The 20,841-nt window shown below is 43.8% G+C and overlaps 1 protein-coding gene across 2 annotated transcripts; it reads left to right on the forward strand.

The window, feature by feature from the left end:
- Positions 1-506: 506 nt before the first annotated feature.
- Positions 507-20,629, forward strand: slc25a24l (solute carrier family 25 member 24, like). Of its 2 annotated transcripts, XM_090183169.1 has the most exons (10): positions 507-815; positions 976-1,102; positions 2,364-2,451; positions 2,792-2,903; positions 5,303-5,462; positions 7,446-7,585; positions 8,482-8,592; positions 16,934-17,098; positions 18,716-18,854; positions 20,199-20,627. In XM_090183169.1, exons 1-10 carry the CDS (start codon positions 693-695, stop codon positions 20,366-20,368), a joined length of 1,335 nt encoding a protein of 444 aa, XP_090039295.1. In that variant the 5' UTR covers positions 507-692; the 3' UTR covers positions 20,369-20,627. The 2 variants fall into 2 exon arrangements, with proteins under 2 accessions (XP_090039295.1, XP_090039294.1); XM_090183168.1 differs by lacking the exons at positions 507-815; positions 976-1,102; positions 2,364-2,451; positions 2,792-2,903 and having other exon boundaries at positions 5,303-5,620; positions 7,448-7,585; positions 20,199-20,629.
- Positions 20,630-20,841: the final 212 nt, after the last annotated feature.

Raw genomic sequence — 20,841 nt, forward strand, 5'->3', positions numbered from 1 at the left:
GACCCGTACCTCTCTGACCCGTACCTCTCTGACCCGTACCTATCTGACCGTACCTATCTGACCCGTACCTATCTGACCCGTACCTATCTGACCCGTACCTATCTGACCCGTACCTCTCTGACCCATACCTATCTCAGAGTGATCCCTTCTTGTTACATAACATAAACAGAACTAGGCCTAAATGACATCTGACCCATCAGCCTACTATGAGCCTCGTCACAAATGGCACAACAGTAGATCTCCGACCCGAGAGTTAGAATGGGATTTTTTTTTTGTTGTCATGGGTCAAGTCGTCATAGTCTATTTTTATTTGGGGTCCTGGTGGCCCGGTCTCCCTCATCTATTTCAGATCAGTTAAATACACTGACTGGACCAGTGGCCAGTCTGTTTGTCTATGCTCAGCACTACACCTGGTGGACAGTGGTGGAAGTGCAGGCTCATGTCTTGACAGTAGGGCTATCGCGTCATCGTCATCATGTCTATCGCAGTAGAGGAGCATCTACCGCATTGAAGACATGTTCAGTCGGGCTGCCGGTGCTTTATGACTCAGCGTTCATATGGAGAAAAAAAGAAGATGAAGCACATTGCCTTTGCACCTTAATAGCCTGTAGTTGTAGTATTTGTAGAATTGGTGCTTATTTATATTCCATTTCAAATTTTGTAATTAAAAATATATATATTATTGAAGAATCATGGATCAGTTTCGTGGTTTGTTTGTGAAACTAGACAAGAATAACGACGGGTCTATATCAGTGGAAGAACTTCATAATGAGATGAAAAAAACGGGCATTATGGCTGCAGATCAGAAGGCTCAGGTATTTATTTATTACAATATTTGATAACTAATATAAATAAAAATGTGAGGCCTATTCTAATTTACCAGCGGCATAACGGGAGAGTTAACATGTACGTCTAATGTCTATTCATGTGGCGCAACCAAATGATATACTGCCCTTTTTTTTTAAACTTTTCCAGACTGTCGTTAATAACTATGACCGAAACAAGGATGGACGTTTAGATTATGACGAATTTCTAAGCTATATGAGTGACAGAGAGAAGAAATGGAGAATTCACTTCATGGCCCTTGACAAGAATAAATGCGGTAAGTGGAATGGTGGTGTAGTCCAATCTTCAGTGCGTAAAAAGGCTGGTAGGCTCATCTCAGGGCCCAACCCCGGGACACGGGCATTCCAGTATCATAGACGACATTCTGAGCATGCTTTTGTCTTTGTTTTTGCACAGTAGCACACAAGAGTCTTTTTTTTTATCACATCATATAATGCATAGCAAATTTGAATTGACGTGACTTAAAGTGCTATATTCATAGATCATATAAACTGAAATGAATCGTTTTCAAGGTCAAACCGAATGGAGACTTGCATGCATTGTTGTGTTTTTAATTACATATACAGAACACCAGCAAACAGGAACTTGTGCTGTACTCTTAACACACCTTCAGAACTAGGAGGAGGACTTCATCTGTCTGTCTGTCTGTCTGTCTGTCTGTCTGTCTGTCTGTCTGTCTGTCTGTCTGTCTGCCTGTCTGTCTGTCTGTCTGTCTGCCTGTCTGTCTCTCAACCTAACCTGGGTGCTTTGTTTCTTCTCTCTCCGTTTCAGGTTTGGCATGACCTCACAAACAGACTGTCATTCAGGCTGCTCTTACCCTATCCATTTGAAAGGAACTCTTTCTCTGTCTATAGACAACATTAGAAACTCATAAATCAAATCAAATGGTATTTGTCACATGCTGAATACAACAGGTGTAGTAGACCTTACCGTGACATGCTTACTGACAAGCCCTTAATTAAGCATCTCAGAGTAGAAGTGCTGATCTAGGATCAGGTCTTCATTATCCACAGCTCTGGGCTGATATAGGATCAGGTCTTCATTATTCACAGCTCTGGGCTGATCTAGGATCAGGGTTTCATTATCCACAGCTCTGGGCTGATCTAGGATCAGGGTTTCATTATCCACAGCTCTATGCTGATCTAGGATCAGGTCCTTCATTATCCACAGCTCTGTGCTGATCTAGGATCAGATCTTCATTATCCACAGCTCTGTGCTGATCTAGGATCAGATCTTCATTATCCACAGCTCTGTGCTGATCTAGGATCAGGGTTTCATTATCCACAGCTCTATGCTGATCTAGGATCAGGTCTTCATTATCCACAGCTCTGTGCTGATCTAGGATCAGGGTTTCATTATCCACAGCTCTGGGCTGATCTAGGATCAGGTCCTTCATTATCCACAGCTCTGTGCTGATCTAGGATCAGGTATTCTCTGACTAGGGGTCATGTTGTCCTCTCTGACTAGGGGTCATGTTGTCTTCTCTGACTAGGGGTCATGTTGTCTTGTCTGACTAGGGGTCATTGGCCAGGAGGAAATCATAGATCTGTTCAAGGAGTTAGGAGTGAACATATCAAAGCCGAATGCAAAAAGAATTATACAAATGTAAGAGTGCCTTTTCCCCCCCTTTCTATCCTCCCACTGTTCGCTCTGTCAGTTATTACATTGTAAAAACCTTGTGATAATATTGATTAATATGTAATAACAAAATTAATTGCATGTATTGACAGACTTAATGTCTAATTTAACACTAATCACACATACACTCCAATGTAATTATTATATTGGGCACAATTTGATCAAGTCTACAACACAGTACAGACCTGTAGAATATGGATACTAAAGAGGATCATTCACTTTTGTCAATATGTTTATTAATTAATTGAATATCATCATGCCGACCCATTATCTTGATTGTTGATGTTGTTGATGTTATTGTTGACAGGATGGATGAGGACAGTTCTATGACCGTGGACTGGGGAGAGTTCCTGCAGCATGTCATCCTCAACCCCGCAGAGAACCTGGGAGAACTGGTCACTTCATGGAAACACACTCTGGTGAGACGCTGAGGCCTGAGTCTTCGTTTCTCCGAGCCTTCAAATAGGGTTAATGCCTAGCCTTTAGCTCAGAGGCCTAACACAGTCTTGTAGTGAACAAGAGACCAGTCTGTCACACTGATGAAACCTGGACCTAGCTTCCAAGAGCCCCAACAGCGTGGAGATCATCATTAGACGACGCTCGAAGTGTTTGAGACGAGGAATTGTGTTAGCTCCCTGAGCTAGTGCCTAACACAGTATTGTGGTGTGCAGAGCAGACGGGCAGGATACAAACCCAGACTGTAGTCCAGGGATCATCGATTAGATTCAGCCGCAGGCCGATTATTTCTTGGGTGGGCAGTCGGGGAGGCGGAACATAATTATAAATAAGTTGTAGATGGCAAAGTGACCAGAAGAAGCCCAAACAGATATAATGTTTGACTAAACCATAACAATTTCAAACCGTTCTTCCATTTGTATACGATCACATGTCTCTCTATTATACGTGGGAATACCTGGGAACAGATTTCTTAAATTAACATCACCTGGTGATTTTACAATCTTTCCATGTCCAACAATGAACATTCAAACCCCTGCTGTTGTCCTTGTGCGATGTAGTCTGCTATGTGTGTGTGTGTGTGTGGTGTCTTACCTGATGAACTACTGCACACTCCACCCAGGTGTAGGAGATCATACATTGCATGCTGGGTCTGAAGCCCCTGTTGAAGGAGTTTGTCTGTCGGTTGGTGATATATGTAGTCTTCCTGTCTGCCTCTCTAGGTGATATATGTAGACTTCCTGTCTGTCTGTCTGTCGGTTGGTGATATATGTAGTCTTCCTGTCTGTCGGTTGGTGATATATGTAGACTTCCTGTCTGTCTGTCGGTTGGTGATATATGTAGTCTTCCTGTCTGTCTGTTGGTTGGTGATATATGTAGTCTTCCTGTCTGTCTGTCGGTTGGTGATATATGTAGTCTTCCTGTCTGCCTCTCTAGGTGATATATGTAGACTTCCTGTCTGTCTGTCGGTTGGTGATATATGTAGTCTTCCTGTCTGTCGGTTGGTGATATATGTGGACTTCCTGTCTGTCTGTCGGTTGGTGATATATGTAGTCTTCCTGTCTGCCTCTCTAGGTGATATATGTAGTCTTACTGTCTGCCTCTCTAGGTGATATATGTAGTCTTCCTGTCTGCCTCTCTAGGTGATATATGTAGTCTTCCTGTCTGCCTCTCTAGGTGATATATGTAGTCTTCCTGTCTGCCTCTCTAGGTGAAATATTTAGTCTTCCTGTCTGCCTCTCTAGGTGATATATGTAGACTTCCTGTCTGTCGGTTGGTGATATATGTAGTCTTCCTGTCTGTCGGTTGGTGATATATGTAGACTTCCTGTCTGTCTGTCGGTTGGTGATATATGTAGTCTTCCTGTCTGTCTGTTGGTGATATATGTAGTCTTCCTGTCTGTCTGTTGGTTGGTGATATATGTGGTCTTCCTGTCTGTCTGTCGGTTGGTGATATATGTAGTCTTCCTGTCTGCTTCTCCAGGTGTTTGTTGTAGTCTTCCTGTCTGCCTCTCCAGGTGATATATGTAGTCTTCCTGTCTGCCTCTCCAGGTGTTTGATGTAGTCTTCCTGTCTGCCTCTCCAGGTGATATATGTAGTCTTCCTGTCTGCTTCTCCAGGTGTTTGATGTAGTCTTCCTGTCTGCCTCTCCAGGTGATATATGTAGTCTTCCTGTCTGCCTCTCCAGGTGATATAGGTAGTCTTCCTGTCTGCCTCTCTAGGTGTAATATGTAGTCTTCCTGTCTGTCGGTTGGTGATATATGTAGTCTTCCTGTCTGTCTGTCTGTCGGTTGGTGATATATGTAGTCTTCCTGTCTGCCTCTCCAGGTGATATAAGTAGACTTCCTGTCTGCCTCTCCAGGTGTTTGATGTAGACTTCCTGTCTGCCTCTCCAGGTGTTTGATGTAGACTTCCTGTCTGCCTCTCCAGGTGTTTGATGTAGACTTCCTGTCTGCCTCTCCAGGTGTTTGATGTAGACAGCCTCTCCAGTTGTTTGATGTAGATTTCCTGTCTGTCTCTCCAGGTGTTTCATGTTGTCTTCCTGTCTGCCTTTCCAGGTGTTTGATGTAGACTTCCTGTCTGTCTCTCCAGGTGTTTGATGTAGACTTCCTGTCTGCCTCTCCAGGTGTTTGATGTAGACTTCCTGTCTGCCTCTCCAGGTGTTTGATGTAGACTTCCTGTCTGCCTCTCCAGGTGTTTGATGTAGACTTCCTGTCTGCCTCTCCAGGTGTTTTATGTAGACTTCCTGTCTGCCTCTCCAGGTGTTTGATGTAGACTTCCTGTCTGCCTCTCCAGGTGTTTGATGTAGACTTCCTGTCTGCCTCTCCAGGTGTTTGATGTAGACTTCCTGTCTGCCTCTCCAGGTGTTTGATGTGGGTGAGAGCCGGACCATGCCCCTGGAGCTTCCCCCGGACCTGTCAGCAGGCTCAGGGGAATGGAGGAGTTTTGTCCTGGCTGCAGGGCTGGCCGACGCCGTGTCCAGAACCCTGACTGCTCCTATCGACCGCCTCAAGACACAACTACAGGAACAATATTATAACCTAAACACTTCTTTAATACAGCTTGATAACACCCAGTAATACTTTGCATTGCCAGACTTCGTAGTCTCATATTCACATGGTTCAGAAATTAACCCTAACTCTAACTCTAACCCTACAGAAATGAAGAGTACGGACCTACAGGTAACTGGTAAAAATAATGGAAACAGTTGAGTAAATGAGGGATACAACGTATATTGAAATCAGGCGCTTCCACACAGGTGTGGTTCCTGAGTTAATTAAGCAATTAGCATCCCATCATGCTTAGGGACCTACAGGTAAATATCGTAATTTCAACATCGTGTACAGTATCAAATGGTAGGCTACAGTATCCTACAATGGCATATAAATTAATAGCCTACTTGATGGCCAACAGATGCAAATGCTGTCTATCATTCTCTATATTAAAGGTAATTTTCATTGTTTTCCCATAACAGAACGTTTTCCCATATTACATTTCCGCTCTTGCACAGCGCCTCCAGACCCTATAACTGAGTATGAGTTAAATCCTTCACTTGATACTATTATCGACATTAGAATGCAGTTTACTTTAAACCACCTCTGAGCGAATTTATCTAAAGAGCATCTAGTGCGCCTAAAGTCGTTTTCCAATGCTTTGTCGTTTTTATATCAATTCTAGCGAAAAGGGAGTCTCCATAATGACCAATCTAAATAGTCTACTTACAACCGGTAAAAAAAGTTGTCACGCCGTAACTCCGCTGCCTCTGCTCTCTCAACCAGTGCTCTCAACACACATACACACACACACCTCTGGCCCTCCCCCTCTTCTCCTCTCAGCCTCTTGCGAATTGAAGGAAAATGACAATTATTATAAATTATTTTTTAATATTGGTCAATGTTTTGGTGGGGAAGCCTGGCTTCCCTTGGTATCCTTGCATACACGCCACTGTTGTAGAATCTATGCCAAGGTGCATTGAAGTAGAAACTCCCACCTAAGGATCTGTTTTCTTCGGCCAACTATTTACTGTGTTCAAGGGAATCGCTGGATCGATTGCTTTGATTTTACTCCTGCGTCTATTTCATACTTTGGCTTGTGTCTATTGTTCTCCCCCCCGTTAACATTACGCCTGTGGAAAGGCTTGTCAATGTCCTGTCAAACACACCCCGGTAACGGCCGAAATGTGTCCAATGAAATACCTTTGTCTTTCCGTTGTATCTATAAAAACGACAAAAGATTAATCTGGCATTTAACGCACTATCTCGACACTTACATCACATGAAAGAGAAGAAACACGACTTTATTTAAAATAAAAAAAAGGGAATTGAAAAACATTTATCATTTAGTACAGTTGACATTTTTTTTTTATTAGATGCGATGAAATTAAAGCAATTTCCCCCTCAAAAATGAACACTCGGATTATAGTGATATTATTTTCGGATCTCGCAAACAATGCAACATATGTATAGATAGGTCTCTAAGGTGGTTGCAGTCCTATTCCGACCCTTTGTGTTAATGTTTGATATATGCAAATACACCCAGTGTATTTATGCAAATTAGGCATATATCATTTTCTCTATTTTAACACAACATACAAAAAACAAACCCTGAAACAATTAGCTAATATATATATATGAGTGCATTTCCCCAAAAAACATTTTTTAAATTAACAATAAATTGAATATTGAATTCCCATCAAAATCCCTCTACTCCATTCCTTAGAATCCGTGCCAGTAAAATATTGTATGTGCTATAATTAATTCAAAATGGATTATACAATTCTAACAGTTTGGACCATCTTCTTCCATTATCCAACTAATGTATTTATTTGAATTGTAAAAAAAAAAAAAACATTTTTACAAATTCGATGACAGTTGCTAATTGGAGCTCGTGGTGGCCCGCCCTATCAGGATGGGTGTTTCTATTGTTTTGGCAGTTACCTGTATGAAACGTGAATCCGTGGACTGGAGACAGAGGTTAATAATTAAAGAAGATATTGTGTGTGTATTTAGGTGTATGGATCCAAGGCGTCCTCCCAGGGATTCAGAGAGCTAAAGGCGGGGGGTGTGAGGTCTATGTGGCAGGGAAACGCTGTGAACGTGCTGAAGGGAACCCCCCAGTCAACTCTGCAGTGCCTCATCTACGCTCAGGTAACACGTACTGTAATAACACAAGGGCCACTGGAGAATTTACAACCAATACGTTCAGATATGGATACTTTACCCTATCCCCCCCCCCCCCCTCAATTAAATTAAATTCAAAGGGATTTATAATAATGATGTGCAAATAGTTACAAGTACAAAAGGTCAAATAAATCAACCTAAATATGGGTTGTATTTACAATGGTGTTTGTTCTTCACTGGTTGACCTTTTCCTTGTGGCAACAGATCTTGCTGTTGTGATGGAACACTGTGGTATTTCACCCAGTAGATATGGGAGTTTATCAAAATTGGATTTGTTTTGGAATTCTTTGTGGGTCTGTGTAATCTAAGGGAAATATGTGTCTCTAATATGGTCATACATTTGGCAAGAGGTTAGGAAGTGCAGCTCAGTTTCCATCTCATTTTGTGGGCAGTGAGCACATAGCCTGTCTTCTCGAGAGCCATGTCTACCTACGACGGCCTTTCTCAATAGCAAGGCTATGCTCACTGAGTCTGTACATAGTCAAAGCTTTCCTTAAGTTTGGGTCATTCACAGTGGTCAGGTATTCTGCCACTGTGTACTCTCTGTTTAGGGACAAATAGCATTCCAGTTTGCTCTACCTTTTGGTCAAATTCTTTCCAATGTGTCAAGTAATTATCTTTTTGTTTTCTCATGATTTGTTTGGGTCTAATTGTGTTGCTGTCCTGGGGCTCTGTAGGGTGTGTTTGTGTTTGTGAACAGAGCTCCAGGACCAGCTTGCTTAGGGGACTCTTCTCCAGGTTAATCTCTCTGTAGGTGATTGCTTTATGGAAGGTTTGGGAATCACTTCCTTTTAGATGGTTGTAGAATTTAACGTCTCTTTTCTGGATTTTGATCATTAGCGTACGTCTCTCTCTCTCTCCAGATGAAGGTGTACACCCAGCGCTGGCAGCAGGAGAGTCTATCAGTACAGCAGAGGTTTGGGCTGGGCTGTGTATCTGGGGCGGTGGCTCATGCTGTCTTCTATCCTCTAGAGGTACCAGAGCTCTATGACAGGTCTGAACTACAGATATACATGCTGTCTTCTACCCTCTAGAGGTACCAGAGCTCTATGACAGGTCTGAACTACAGATTTACATGCTGTCTTCTACCCTCTAGAGGTACCAGAGCTCTATGACAGGTCTGAACTACAGATATACAGTACATTCGGAAAGTATTCAGACCCCTTGACTTTTTCCACATTTTGTTACGTTATAGCCAGTTTCTAAAATGTAAATGCCCCCCCCCCCCTCATTAATCTACACACAATAATGACAAAGCAAAAACAGGTTTGTAGAAATGTTTGCAAATTTGTTAAAAATAAAAAACTGTAATATTACATTTCCATAAGTATCCAGACCCTTTACTCAATGCTTTGCTGAAGCACCTTTTGGCAGCGATTACAGCCTCGAGTTTAAATATATACATGTTTTATTTCACCTTTATTTAACCAGGGAGGCCAGTTGAGAACAAGTTCTCATTTACAACTGCGACCTGGCCAAGAGAAAGCATAGCAGTGCGACAAAAAACAACAGAGTTACACATAAAGGCAGATTTCTTCCTCTTCCTCTGAAGAGGTGAAACAAGGATCGGACCAAAATGCAGCGTGGTACGCGTCCATGGTTTTAACATGGAAAACTCAACATGAACACAACTACAAAATGTGACAAACCGAAAACAGTCCCGTGTGGCAAAAACACTGACACAGGAGACAATCACCCACAAAATACCCAAAGAATATGGCTGCCTAAATATGGTTCCCAATCAGAGACAACGATAGACAGCTGCCTCTAATTGAGAACCAATCTAGGCAACCATAGACATACAATTTACCTAGACAGGAAACAGACCCATAAACATACAAAACTACCTAGAAAGGAAACAGCCCCATAAACATACAAAAACTACCTAGAAAGGAAACAGACCCATAAACATACAGAACCCCTAGACAAGTCAAAACACATAAATCCCCCATGTCACACCCTGACCTAAACAAAATAATAAAGAAAACAAAGATAACTAAGGCCAGAGCGTGACACACATGGAATAAACAAACGTACAGTCAAAAACACAATAGAAACATCTATATACAGTGTGTGCAAATGAGGTAAGATTAGGGAGGTAAGGCAATAAATAGGCCGTAGTGGCAAAGTAATTACAATTTAGCAATTAAATACTGGAGTGATAGATGTGCAGAAGATTAATGTAAGTAGAGATACTGGAGTGCAAAGGAGCAACACAAAAAATAACAATATGGGGATGATATAGTTGGATGGGCTGTTTACTAATGGGCTATGTACAGGTGCAATGATCTGTGAGCTGCTCTGACAGCTTCAGTGATTTTTGCAATTCGTTCCAGTCATTGGCAGCAGAGAACTGGAAGGAAAGGCGGCCAAAGGAGGAATTGACTTTGGGGGTGACCAGTGAAATATACCTGCTGGAGCGCGTGCTACGGGTGGGTGCTGCTATGGTGACCAGTGAGCTGAGATATGGCGTGGCTTTACCTACCAAAGACTTATAGATGACCTGGAGCCAGTTTGTTTGGCGACAAGTATGAAGCGAGGGCCAGCCAATGAGAGTGAACAGGTCGCAGTGGTGTGTAGTATATGGGACTTTGGTGGCAAAACAGATGGCACTGTGATAGACTGCATCCAATTTGCTGAGTAGCTTGTTGGAGGCTATTTTGTAAATGAAATCGCCCGCAGTCAAGGATCGGTAAGATAGTTGAGAGTTGTATGGCATTGAAGCTCGTCTGGAGGTTAGTTAACACAGTGTCCAAAGAAGGGCTAGATGTATACAGAATGGTGTTATCTGCGTAGAGGTGGATCAGAGAATCACCAGCAGCAAGAGCGACATCATTGATGTATACAGAGAAAAGAGTCGGCCCGAGAATTGAACCCTGTGGCACCCCATGGAGACTGCCAGAGGTCAAATTTTGATGAAAAATTTGACACACTGAACTCTGTCTGAGAAGTAGTTGGTGAACCAGGCGAGTCAGTAATTTGAGAAACCAAGGCTGTTGAGTCTGCCGATAAGAATGTCGAAAGCCTTGGCAAGGCTGATGAATACGACTGCACAGTATTGTCTTTTATCGATGGCGGTTATGATATCGTTTAGAACCTAGAGCGTGGCTGAGGTGCACCCATGACCAGCTCGGAAACCAGATTGCACAGCGGAGAAGGTACGGTGGGATTCGAAATGGTCAGTGATCTGTTTGTTAACTTGGCTTTCAAAGACTTTAGAAAGGCAGGGCAGGATGGATATAGGTCTGTAACAGTTTGGGTCTAGAGTGTCTCCCCCTTTGAAGAGGTGGATGACTGCGGCAGCTTTCCAATCTTTGGGGATCTCAGACGATACGAAAGAGAGGTTGAACAGGCTAGTAATAGTGTTTGTGGCAGATCATTTTAGAAAGAGAGGGTCCAGATTGTCTAGCCCAGCTGATTTTTAGGGGTCCAGATTTTGCAACTCTTTCAGAACATCAGCTATCTGGATTTTGGTGAAGGAGAAATGGGGAGGCTTGGCCAAGTTGCTGTGGAGAGTGCAGGCCTGCTGACCGGGGTAGGGGTAGCCAGGTGGAAAGCATGACCAGCCGTAAATAAATGTTTATTGAAATTCTCAATTAACGTGGATTTATCGGTGGTGACAGTGATTCCTATCCTCAGTGCAGTGGGCAGCTGGGAGGAGGTGTTCTTATTCTCCATGGACTTTACAGTGTCCCAGAACTTTTTGGAGTTTGTGCTACAGGATGCAATTTTCTGTTTGAAAGAGCTAGCCTTTGCTTTCCTGACTGCCTGTGTATATTGGTTCCTAACTTCCCTGAAAAGCTGCATATCGCGGGGGCTATTTGATGCTAATGCAGTACACCACAGGATGTTTTTTGTGTTGGTTAAGGGCAGTCAGGTCTGGAGTGAACCAAGTGCTATGTCTGTTCCTGGTTCTACATTTTTTGAATGGGGCATGCTTATTTAAGATGGTGAGGAAAGCACTTTTAAAGAATAACCAGGCATCCTCTACTGACGGAATGAGGTCAATATCCTTCCAGGATACCCAGGTCAGGTCGATTAGAAAGGCCTGCTCACTGAAGTGTTTTAGGGAGCGTTTGACAGTGATGAGGGGTGGTTGTTTGACCGCAGATTCATTACGGACGCAGGCAATGAGGCGGTGATTCCTGAGATCCTGATTGAAGACAGCAGAGGTGTATTTAGATGGCAAGTTGGTCAGGATGATATCTTTGAGAGTGCCCGTGTTTACGAGTTGTACCTAAGAGGTTCATTGATAATTTGTGTGAGATTGGGGGCATCTAGTTTAGATTGTAGGATGGCCGGTGTGTTAAGTATTTTTGGGTATGACACTACAAGCTTGGCACACCTGTATTCTGGGAGTTTCTCCCATTCTTCTCTCTGTTAGATTGGATGTGGAGCGTCACTGCACAGCTATTTTCAGGTCTCTCTGGAGATGTTTGATCAGATTCAAGTCCGGGCTCTGGCTGGGCCACTTAATTCAGACTTGACCCAAAGCCATTGCGTTGTCTTGGCTGTGTGTTAAGGGCTTTTGTCGTGTTAGAAGGTAAACCTTTGCCCCAGTCTGAGGCCCTGAACAGGTTTTCATCAAGGATCTCTCACTACTTTGCTCTGTTAATCTTTCCCTCGACACTGACTAGTCTCCCAGTCCCTGCCACTGAAAAACTGCCCCACAGCATGACGCTTCCACTACCATGCTTCACTGTACGGATGATGCCAGGTTTCCTCCAGATGTGACGCTTGGCATTCAGGCCAAAGAGTTCAATCTTGGGTTCATCAGACCAGATAATCTTGTTTCTCTAAAAGTCTTTAGGTGTCTTTTGGCAAACTCCAAGCGGGCTGTCATGTGCCTTTTACTGAGGAGTGGCTTCCGTCTTGTCGCTTTACCATAAAGGCCTGATTGGTGGAGTGCTGCAGAGATGGTTGTCCTTCTGGAAGGTCCTCCCATCTCCACAGAGGAACTCTGGAGCTCTGTCAGAGTGAACATCGGTTCTTGGTCACCTCCCAGACCACCTTCTCACCCGATTGCTCAGTTTGGCCGGCCGCCAGCTCTAGAAACAGTCTCGGTGGTTCCAAACGTCTTTTATTTAAGAATGATGGAGGCCACTGTGTTCTTGGGGACCTTCAATGCTGCAGAAATGTTTTGGTACCCTTCTCCAGATCTGTGCCTTGACACAAACCTGTCTCGGAGCTCTACAGACCATTCCTTCGACCTCATGGCTTGGTTTTTGCTCTGACATGCACAATGTCGTGGAAATTTCCTCTATTTACCAAATCATGGGAGCAAACCACAACACAAATCAGAGTTAGTTATCAAAGTCCATCTTTAATTATATGAGCTCTATCACAACCCTGTGACTCTCAGACAATTCAGTGTGTCTATCCATGAATTCTCTGAGAGCCCCCTCTGCATTGCAACTGCGATCCTTTAATAGCAAAGAACACACATAGTCAGACAGCATAGACATAATAAATCCTTCAGCTTTGTCTCCTTACTCAAACCCTAGAACCATAAACCAATCCTCCATATCAACAGGCATATATCAAATTGTCATTTAGATACAACCAATTCTAAATACAACCAATCCTGGACAAGCTCACGGAGAGGATAGAATGATTCCAGACACTGCCATCCTCCTTTCCCCGATGGGAAAAGTAGGGCGTGACTGGCACAGACACAGTGGAGCAAAAGATATGTTTACTCATGATGACACTTTGACCTCTCCCCTCTCTGCGGCCCATGCAACTTAGTCTTGACATAGAACAGATAACTGCAACCTCGCCACAGTATTATACAAAAATACCATTCTGATGAGAAGTAACTTACAAACATATGATGAATATAAAACATCTTACCAACTAATTCTGATTATTCCACAACAACTGTCAACTGTGGGACCTTATATAGACAGGTGTGTGCCTTTCCAAATCATGTCCAATCAACTGAATTTACCACAGGTGGATTCCAATCAAGTTGTAGAGACATCTCAAGGATGATCAATGGAAACAGAGTGCAGCTGGACTCAATTTTGAGTCTCATAGTAAAGTGTCTGAATACTATGTCAATAAGGTATTTCTGTTTTTTTTTTAAGTATAAATTTGCAAAAATGTCTAAACCTCTTTTCACTTTGTCATTATGGGGTATTGTGATGTCATTATGGGGTATTGTGATGTCATTATGGGGTATTGTGATGTCATTATGGGGTATTGTGATGTCATTATGGGGTATTGTGATGTCATTATGGGGTATTGTGATGTCATTATGGGGTATTGTGTGTAGATTGATGAGGAAAATAAGTAATTTAATCCATTTTAGGATAAGGCTGTACCGTAACAACATGTGGATAAAGGGGTCTGAATACTTTCTGAATACACTGTGCATGTGGCCTTCTAAACTGGAGAGGTATGAACTACTGATATACAGTGTTAGGCTGCATCCCAGGCTGAATAAATTAGACTAACAATGACTTACTTACGTACTAACAGGACATTAAAAACTGTCATATATTATGTTTCACTGAGTCGTGGCAGAACGATGACATGAATAACATACAGCTGGCGAGTTTTATGCTTTTTCGGGCAGGATAGAACAGCGGCCTCTGGTAAGACAAATGGTGGTGGTCTATGTATATTTGTAAACAACAGCTGGTGCACGAAATCTAAGGTCTCAAGGTTTTGCTCGACTGAGGTAGAGTATCTCATGATAAGCTGTAGACCACGCTATTTACGAAGAGAGTTTTCATCTGTATTCTTCGTAGCTCCCTATTTACCACCACAAACAGATGCAGGCACTAAGACCGCACTCAATGAGCTGTGTAGGACCATAAATATATATCCATAAAGAGGCGGTGCTCCTAGTGGTCGGGGACTTTCATGCAGGGAAACTTAAATCCGTTTTACCTAGTTTCTACCAGCATATTTAACCAGAGAGGAAATAAACTCAAGACCACCTTTACTCCACACACAGAGATGCATACAAAGCTCTCCCTCGCCCCCAATTTGGCAAATCTGACCATAATTCTATCCTCCTGATTCCTGCTTACAAGAAAAAACTAAAGCAGGAAGCACCAATGACTCGGTCTATAAAAAAGTGGTCAGATGAAGCAGATGCTAAGCTACAGGACTGTTTTGCTAGCACAGGCTGGAATATGTTCGCCACATCAGTCACTGGCTTCATTAATAAGTGCATCGATGACGTCGTCCCCACATTGACCATACGTACATATCCCAACCAGAAGCCTTGGGTTACAGGCAACATCCGCACTGAGCTAAAGGGTAGAGCTGCCGCTTTCAAGGAGCGGGACTCTTGTAAGCTTATAAGAAATCCCGCTATGCCCTCCGACAAACCATAAAACAGGCAAAGCATCAATACAGGAATAAGATTGAATCGTACTACACCGGCTTCGACGCTCATTGGATGTGGCAGGGCTTGCAAACTATTACAGACTACAAAGGGAAGCACAGCCGCGAGCTGTACAGTGACACGAGCCTACCAGATGAGCTAAATTACTTCAATGCTCGCTTCCAGGCAAGTAACTCTGAAACATGCATGAGAGCATCAGCTGTTCCGGACAACTGTGTGATCACACTCTCCGTAGCCGATGTGAGTAAGACCTTTGAACAGGTCAACATTCACAAGGCAGCAGGGCCAGACAGATTACCAGGACGTGTACTCCGAGCATGTGATGACCAACTGGCAAGTGTCTTCACTGACATTTTCAACCTGTCCCTGACTGAGTCTGTAATACCAACATGTTTCAAGCAGACCACCATAGTCCCTGTGCCCAATAACACTAAGGTGAACTGCCTAAATGACTACTGACCTGTAGCACTCACATCTGTAGCCATGAAGTGCTTTGAAAGGCTGGTAATGGCTCATATCAACACCATTATCCCAGAAACCCTAGACCCACTCAAATTTGCATACCGCCCCAACAGATCCACAGATGATGCCCACTTGGACAAAAGGAACACCTATGTGAGAATGCTATTCAAAGCTCATCACATAGCTAAGGACCCTGGGACTAAACACTTCACTCTGCAAATGAATCCTTGACTTCTTGATGGGTCGCCCCCAGGTATTAAGGGTAAGGAACAACACATCCGCCACGCTAATCCTCAACGGGGGGGGGGGCTTCCGGGGTGCGTGCTTAGTCCCTTCCTGCGCTCCCTGTTCACTCATGACTGCATGGCCAGGCACGACTCCAAAACCATCAGGCCTACCACAACAGTGGTAGGCCTGATCACCGACAACGATGAGACAGCCTATAGGGAGGAGGTCAGAGACCTGGCCGTGTTGTGCAAGGGCAACAACCTCTCCCTTAACGGGATCAAGACAAAGGAGATGATTGTGGACTACAGGAAAAGGAGGACCGAGCACGCCCCCATTCTCATTGACAGGGCTGTAGTGGAGCAAGTTAAGAGCTTCAAGTTCCTTGGTGTCTTCATCACCAGCAAACTAACATGGTCCAAACAAACTAAGACAGTCATGAAGAGGGCACGACAAAGCCTATTTCCCCTCAGGAGACTGAAAAGATTTGGCATGTGTCCTCAGATCCTCAAAAGGTTCCTCAGCTGCACCATCAAGAGCATGGTTACATCACCGCCTGGTATGACAACTGCCTGGCCTCCGATCTACAGAGGGTAGTGCGTACGGCCCAGTACATCACTGGGGCCAAGCTTCCTGCCATCCAGGACCTCTATACCAGGCGGTGTCAGAGGAAGGTCCTAAAAATTGTCAAAGACTCCAACCACCCTAGTCATAGACTGTTCTCTCTGCTTTCGCACGGCAAGCGGTACCGGAGAGTTCACTTGTATACAGCGCATGTGACGAATACAATTTGATTTGATTTGATGAAGCCGTTTGACTGAGGTGGTGTGCTCCTCAATGCCATTGGATGAATCACGGAATATTTTCCACTCTGCGCTAGCAAAACACGTAGCATCCGCGTCATCTATCCACTTCCATACTGAGCGAGTCACTGGTACTTCCTGCTTTAATTTTTGCTTGTAAGCAGGAATCAGGAGGATAGAATTATCAAATGCAATGTCTGCAATGTAGTTGGCCTGGAACGTGACCTCAGTCTGAATTCATTCCTGTCTGTGTTATATCATGTGTTGGTGGGGACCAGTTTGGTGCCTTTTATCGTTGATTTCTTTCTTTCTTTCCTTCTTTCTTTTTGCGTTGTCAACCGTATACACAACAATTTCTCACTGTCAATATACAACTTGTAAGAAACACTGGACTGTCTAGCTAATATATCTATCTATTGGTTAAGAACTTAGACCAATGACGTGCTCCCTGCCTCCATCTGCCAGGTGCTAAAGGTGAGACTGAACCTATGGGCAGGTACCTACAGCGGGGTGGTGCAGTGTGCCCGCTCCATCTACAGGAATGAGTCTGCTGCATCCTTCTACAGGGGCTTCAGACCCAGTATCCTCTGTATGATTCCCTACGCTGGGGTGGAGTGTGCCGTTCACCAGGTCAGACAGCCTAACACTCTATCACATCTGTAGTGTACTATCTGTAGTGTACTATCTGTAGTGTACTATCTGTAGTGTACTATCTGTAGTGAACTATCTGTAGTGAACTATCTGTAGTGAACTATCTGTAGTGTACTATCTGTAGTGTACTATCTGTAGTGTACTATCTATCTGTAGTGTACTATCTGTAGTGTACTATCTGTAGTGAACTATCTGTAGTGAACTATCTGTAGTGTACTATCTATCTGTATTGAACTATCTGTAGTGAACTATCTGTAGTGAACTATCTGTAGTGAACTATCTGTAGTGTACTATCTGTAGTGTACTATCTGTAGTGTACTATCTGTAGTGTACTATCTATCTGTAGTGTACTATCTGTAGTGTACTATCTGTAGTGTACTATCTGTAGTGAACTATCTGTAGTGAACTATATGTAGTGAACTATCTGTAGTGTACTATCTATCTGTAGTGTACTATCTGTAGTGAACTATCTGTAGTGAACTATCTGTAGTGAACTATCTGTAGTGAACTATCTGTAGTGAACTATCTGTAGTGAACTATCTGTAGTGTACTATCTGTAGTGTACTATCTGTAGTGTACTATCTATCTGTAGTGTACTATCTGTAGTGAACTATCTGTAGTGAACTATCTGTAGTGTACTATCTGTAGTGTACTATCTGTAGTGAACTATCTGTAGTGTACTATCTATCTGTAGTGTACTATCTGTATTGAACTATCTGTAGTGTACTATCTGTAGTGTACTATTTATCTGTAGTGTACTATCTATCTGTAGTGTACTATCTGTAGTGTACTATCTGTAGTGTACTATCTGTAGTGTACTATCTGAATTGTACTCTCTGTAGTGTACTATAGATGATTGGGTAACATTTGGGACTCCATGTACATTCCATTTGAAGTATATTACCATAGAGATCTATGAATTGAGTTCTATATGGGGACTTGTGTGTACTTGTTGGCCTACACACTCCGTTCGTGGAACGGACTGGTGAAAACTCTAGCCCTTCTGAGCAAGTTCACACTTCAAGATGGGTATGAAAACATAAAGCAACCTTGTTTTACAGTAATGTACTCCACTCTCTTCCTCTCTCCCCCCCTCTCTCACATCTGTTAGTCCGTCTTGAGTTGGATATGACTGACCAGGTCAGACTTCACTCTCTTCCTCTCCCCACCCCCTCTCTCTCAACTGTCAGTCCATTTTGAGTTGGCTATGACCAACCTGTTCAGAGAGCCCAACATGAACTACATCAACCTTACTTTTTTGTTTATCTGCGTGCCACAAGATTGTGTTGTTTGCCCTCTGAGCAAAAGCCTGTGAATGAAGGAGGCCTGAGTTCGAACCCATTGATTTTACATCAATCTAAACGGTATCCTATCACTGACTCTCCTCTCTCTATTTCTCTCTCCTTTCTCTCTCTCTCTCCTCTATCTCTGTATCTCTCTGTCCCCCCCTCTCTATTTTTCTCACCTCCCCCTCAATCTCTCTGTCCCCCTCTCTCTCTCTCCTTTCTCTCTCTCTCTGTATCTCTCTGTCCCCCTCTCTCTCATTTTCTCACCTCCCCCTCTATCTCTCCCTCCCTCTCTCTCCCTCTCTCGCAGTCCATTGTGACCTGGGCTAAGACCCAACAGGACTACAGCAGTGACTCCCAGCTCTTCTTTTTCAGTTTTGTGGCCTTCTCTGCTGGACAGATAAGCAGCTATCCTCTAGCTGTGATCAGGACCCAGCAGCAAGCTCAGGGTAACGGTCGATCCATGCAAAGAACAATAATCAGGAACATTTTCATTCAATTAAAATAAGCCACTCATTTATCTGTTTCAATGAACTCTGCATGTAACTTTTCCTGACCATGTGATCTAACCAGGACACCCACCGTCGCTAGGGCCATGTGATCTAACCAGGACACCCACCATCCCTAGGGCCATGTGATCTAACCAGGACACCCACTGTCGCTAGGGCCATGTGACACTGTCACTAGGGCCATGTGATCTAACCAGGACACCCACTGTTGCTAGGGCCATGTGACACTGTCGCTAGGGCCATGTGATCTAACCAGGACACCCACCGTCCCTAGGGTCATGTGATCTAACCAGGACACCCACCGTCCCTAGGGCCATGTGATCTAACCAGGACACCCACCATCCCTAGGGCCATGTGATCTAACCAGGACACCCACTGTCGCTAGGGCCATGTGACACTGTCGCTAGGGCCATGTGGTCTAACCAGGACACCCACCATCCCTAGGGCCATGTGATCTAACCAGGACACCCACCATCCCTAGGGCCATGTGATCTAACCAGGACACCCACCATCCCTAGGGCCATGTGATCTAACCAGAACACCCACTGTCCCTAGGGCCATGTGATCTAACCAGGACACCCACTGTCCCTAAGGCCATGTGATCTAACCAGGACATCGTCCATAGGGTCATGTGATCTAACCAGGACATCGTCCCTAGGGCCATGTGATCTAACCAGGACATCGTCCCTAGGGCCATGTGATCTAACCAGGACATCGTCCCTAGGGCCGTGTGATCTAACCAGGACACCCACTGTCCCTAGGGCCATGTGATCTAACCAGGACACCCACTGTCCCTAAGGCCATGTGATCTAACCAGGACATCGTCCCTAGGGCCATGTGATCTAACCAGGACACCCACCATCCCTAGGGCCATGGGATCTAATCAGGACACCCACCGTCCCTAAGGCCATGTGATCTAACCAGGACACCCACCATCCCTAGGGCCATGTGATCTAACCAGGACACCCACCATCCCTAGGGCCATGGGATCTAACCAGGACACCCACTGTCCCTAGGGCCATGTGATCTAACCAGGACATCGTCCCTAGGGTCATGTGATCTAACCAGGACATCGTCCCTAGGGTCATGTGATCTAACCAGGACACCCACCGTTCCTAGGACCAGAAGTGTGTCTTGGTCAGTTTATATGATCACAATATGCTCCTCCTGTCCCTGATTAGAATTGTGTCACTGTAGTCTGTGAGGTACAGTGTACCATACTGTACATAACTTACTGGATGTGATGTGTCCATAACAGGCTATTCTTACTTCCTTGTCTTACAGCTTTCAGTTCAACTTCACCCACAACTTTTCTTCAGGGATTCACAGGCATCTATGAGAGACATGGAATACGAGGATACTACAATGGGATGGGGGCCAGTTTCGTCCGGGCGATTCCATGCGCTCTGTTAAACTACACCTTGATGAAGAAACTAGACACAATGCTTTCCTGATTTCAGAGTCATGGTTAATTATAATTTGTTGTAGGTTTTTGTGAATGATTTTATGTAATACTCTGTACAAAACAACAACCTTCAAACTTGATGCCATTGTCAATAAACTGTCCCAAAATACTTCAAATTGCAATGAACTACCAAATAGAACTACCAAATATACAACCAAAGGACTGTTGTTGGAGGGCTGATTGGGGCCCAATCTCCAGCCTGACCAATCCTTTGTTAACCCCTATTGTCATTAAATCAGTGTGAAGTATCTATGGCCTCCTCCTTTGCCTTTCTTTCAAACACATTTGTGCAACAACTAGATTAGTGTTTTAGACTCTAAATTACAGTGCAGTGTGTGCTCACAAAGAGGGTGTCTTCAGAGCATATTATAATGTATATCACAAAATACAGGACTTCCTACAGTATTACATTTTGCAAATATATGTATTTGGTTATCATACTAAATATGAAAGTTACTAAAA

The sequence above is a fragment of the Oncorhynchus mykiss genome, chromosome 8 (assembly GCF_057628025.1).
Source record: "Oncorhynchus mykiss isolate SJ-2025 chromosome 8, ASM5762802v1, whole genome shotgun sequence".
NCBI classification, from domain to species: domain Eukaryota; kingdom Metazoa; phylum Chordata; class Actinopteri; order Salmoniformes; family Salmonidae; genus Oncorhynchus; species Oncorhynchus mykiss.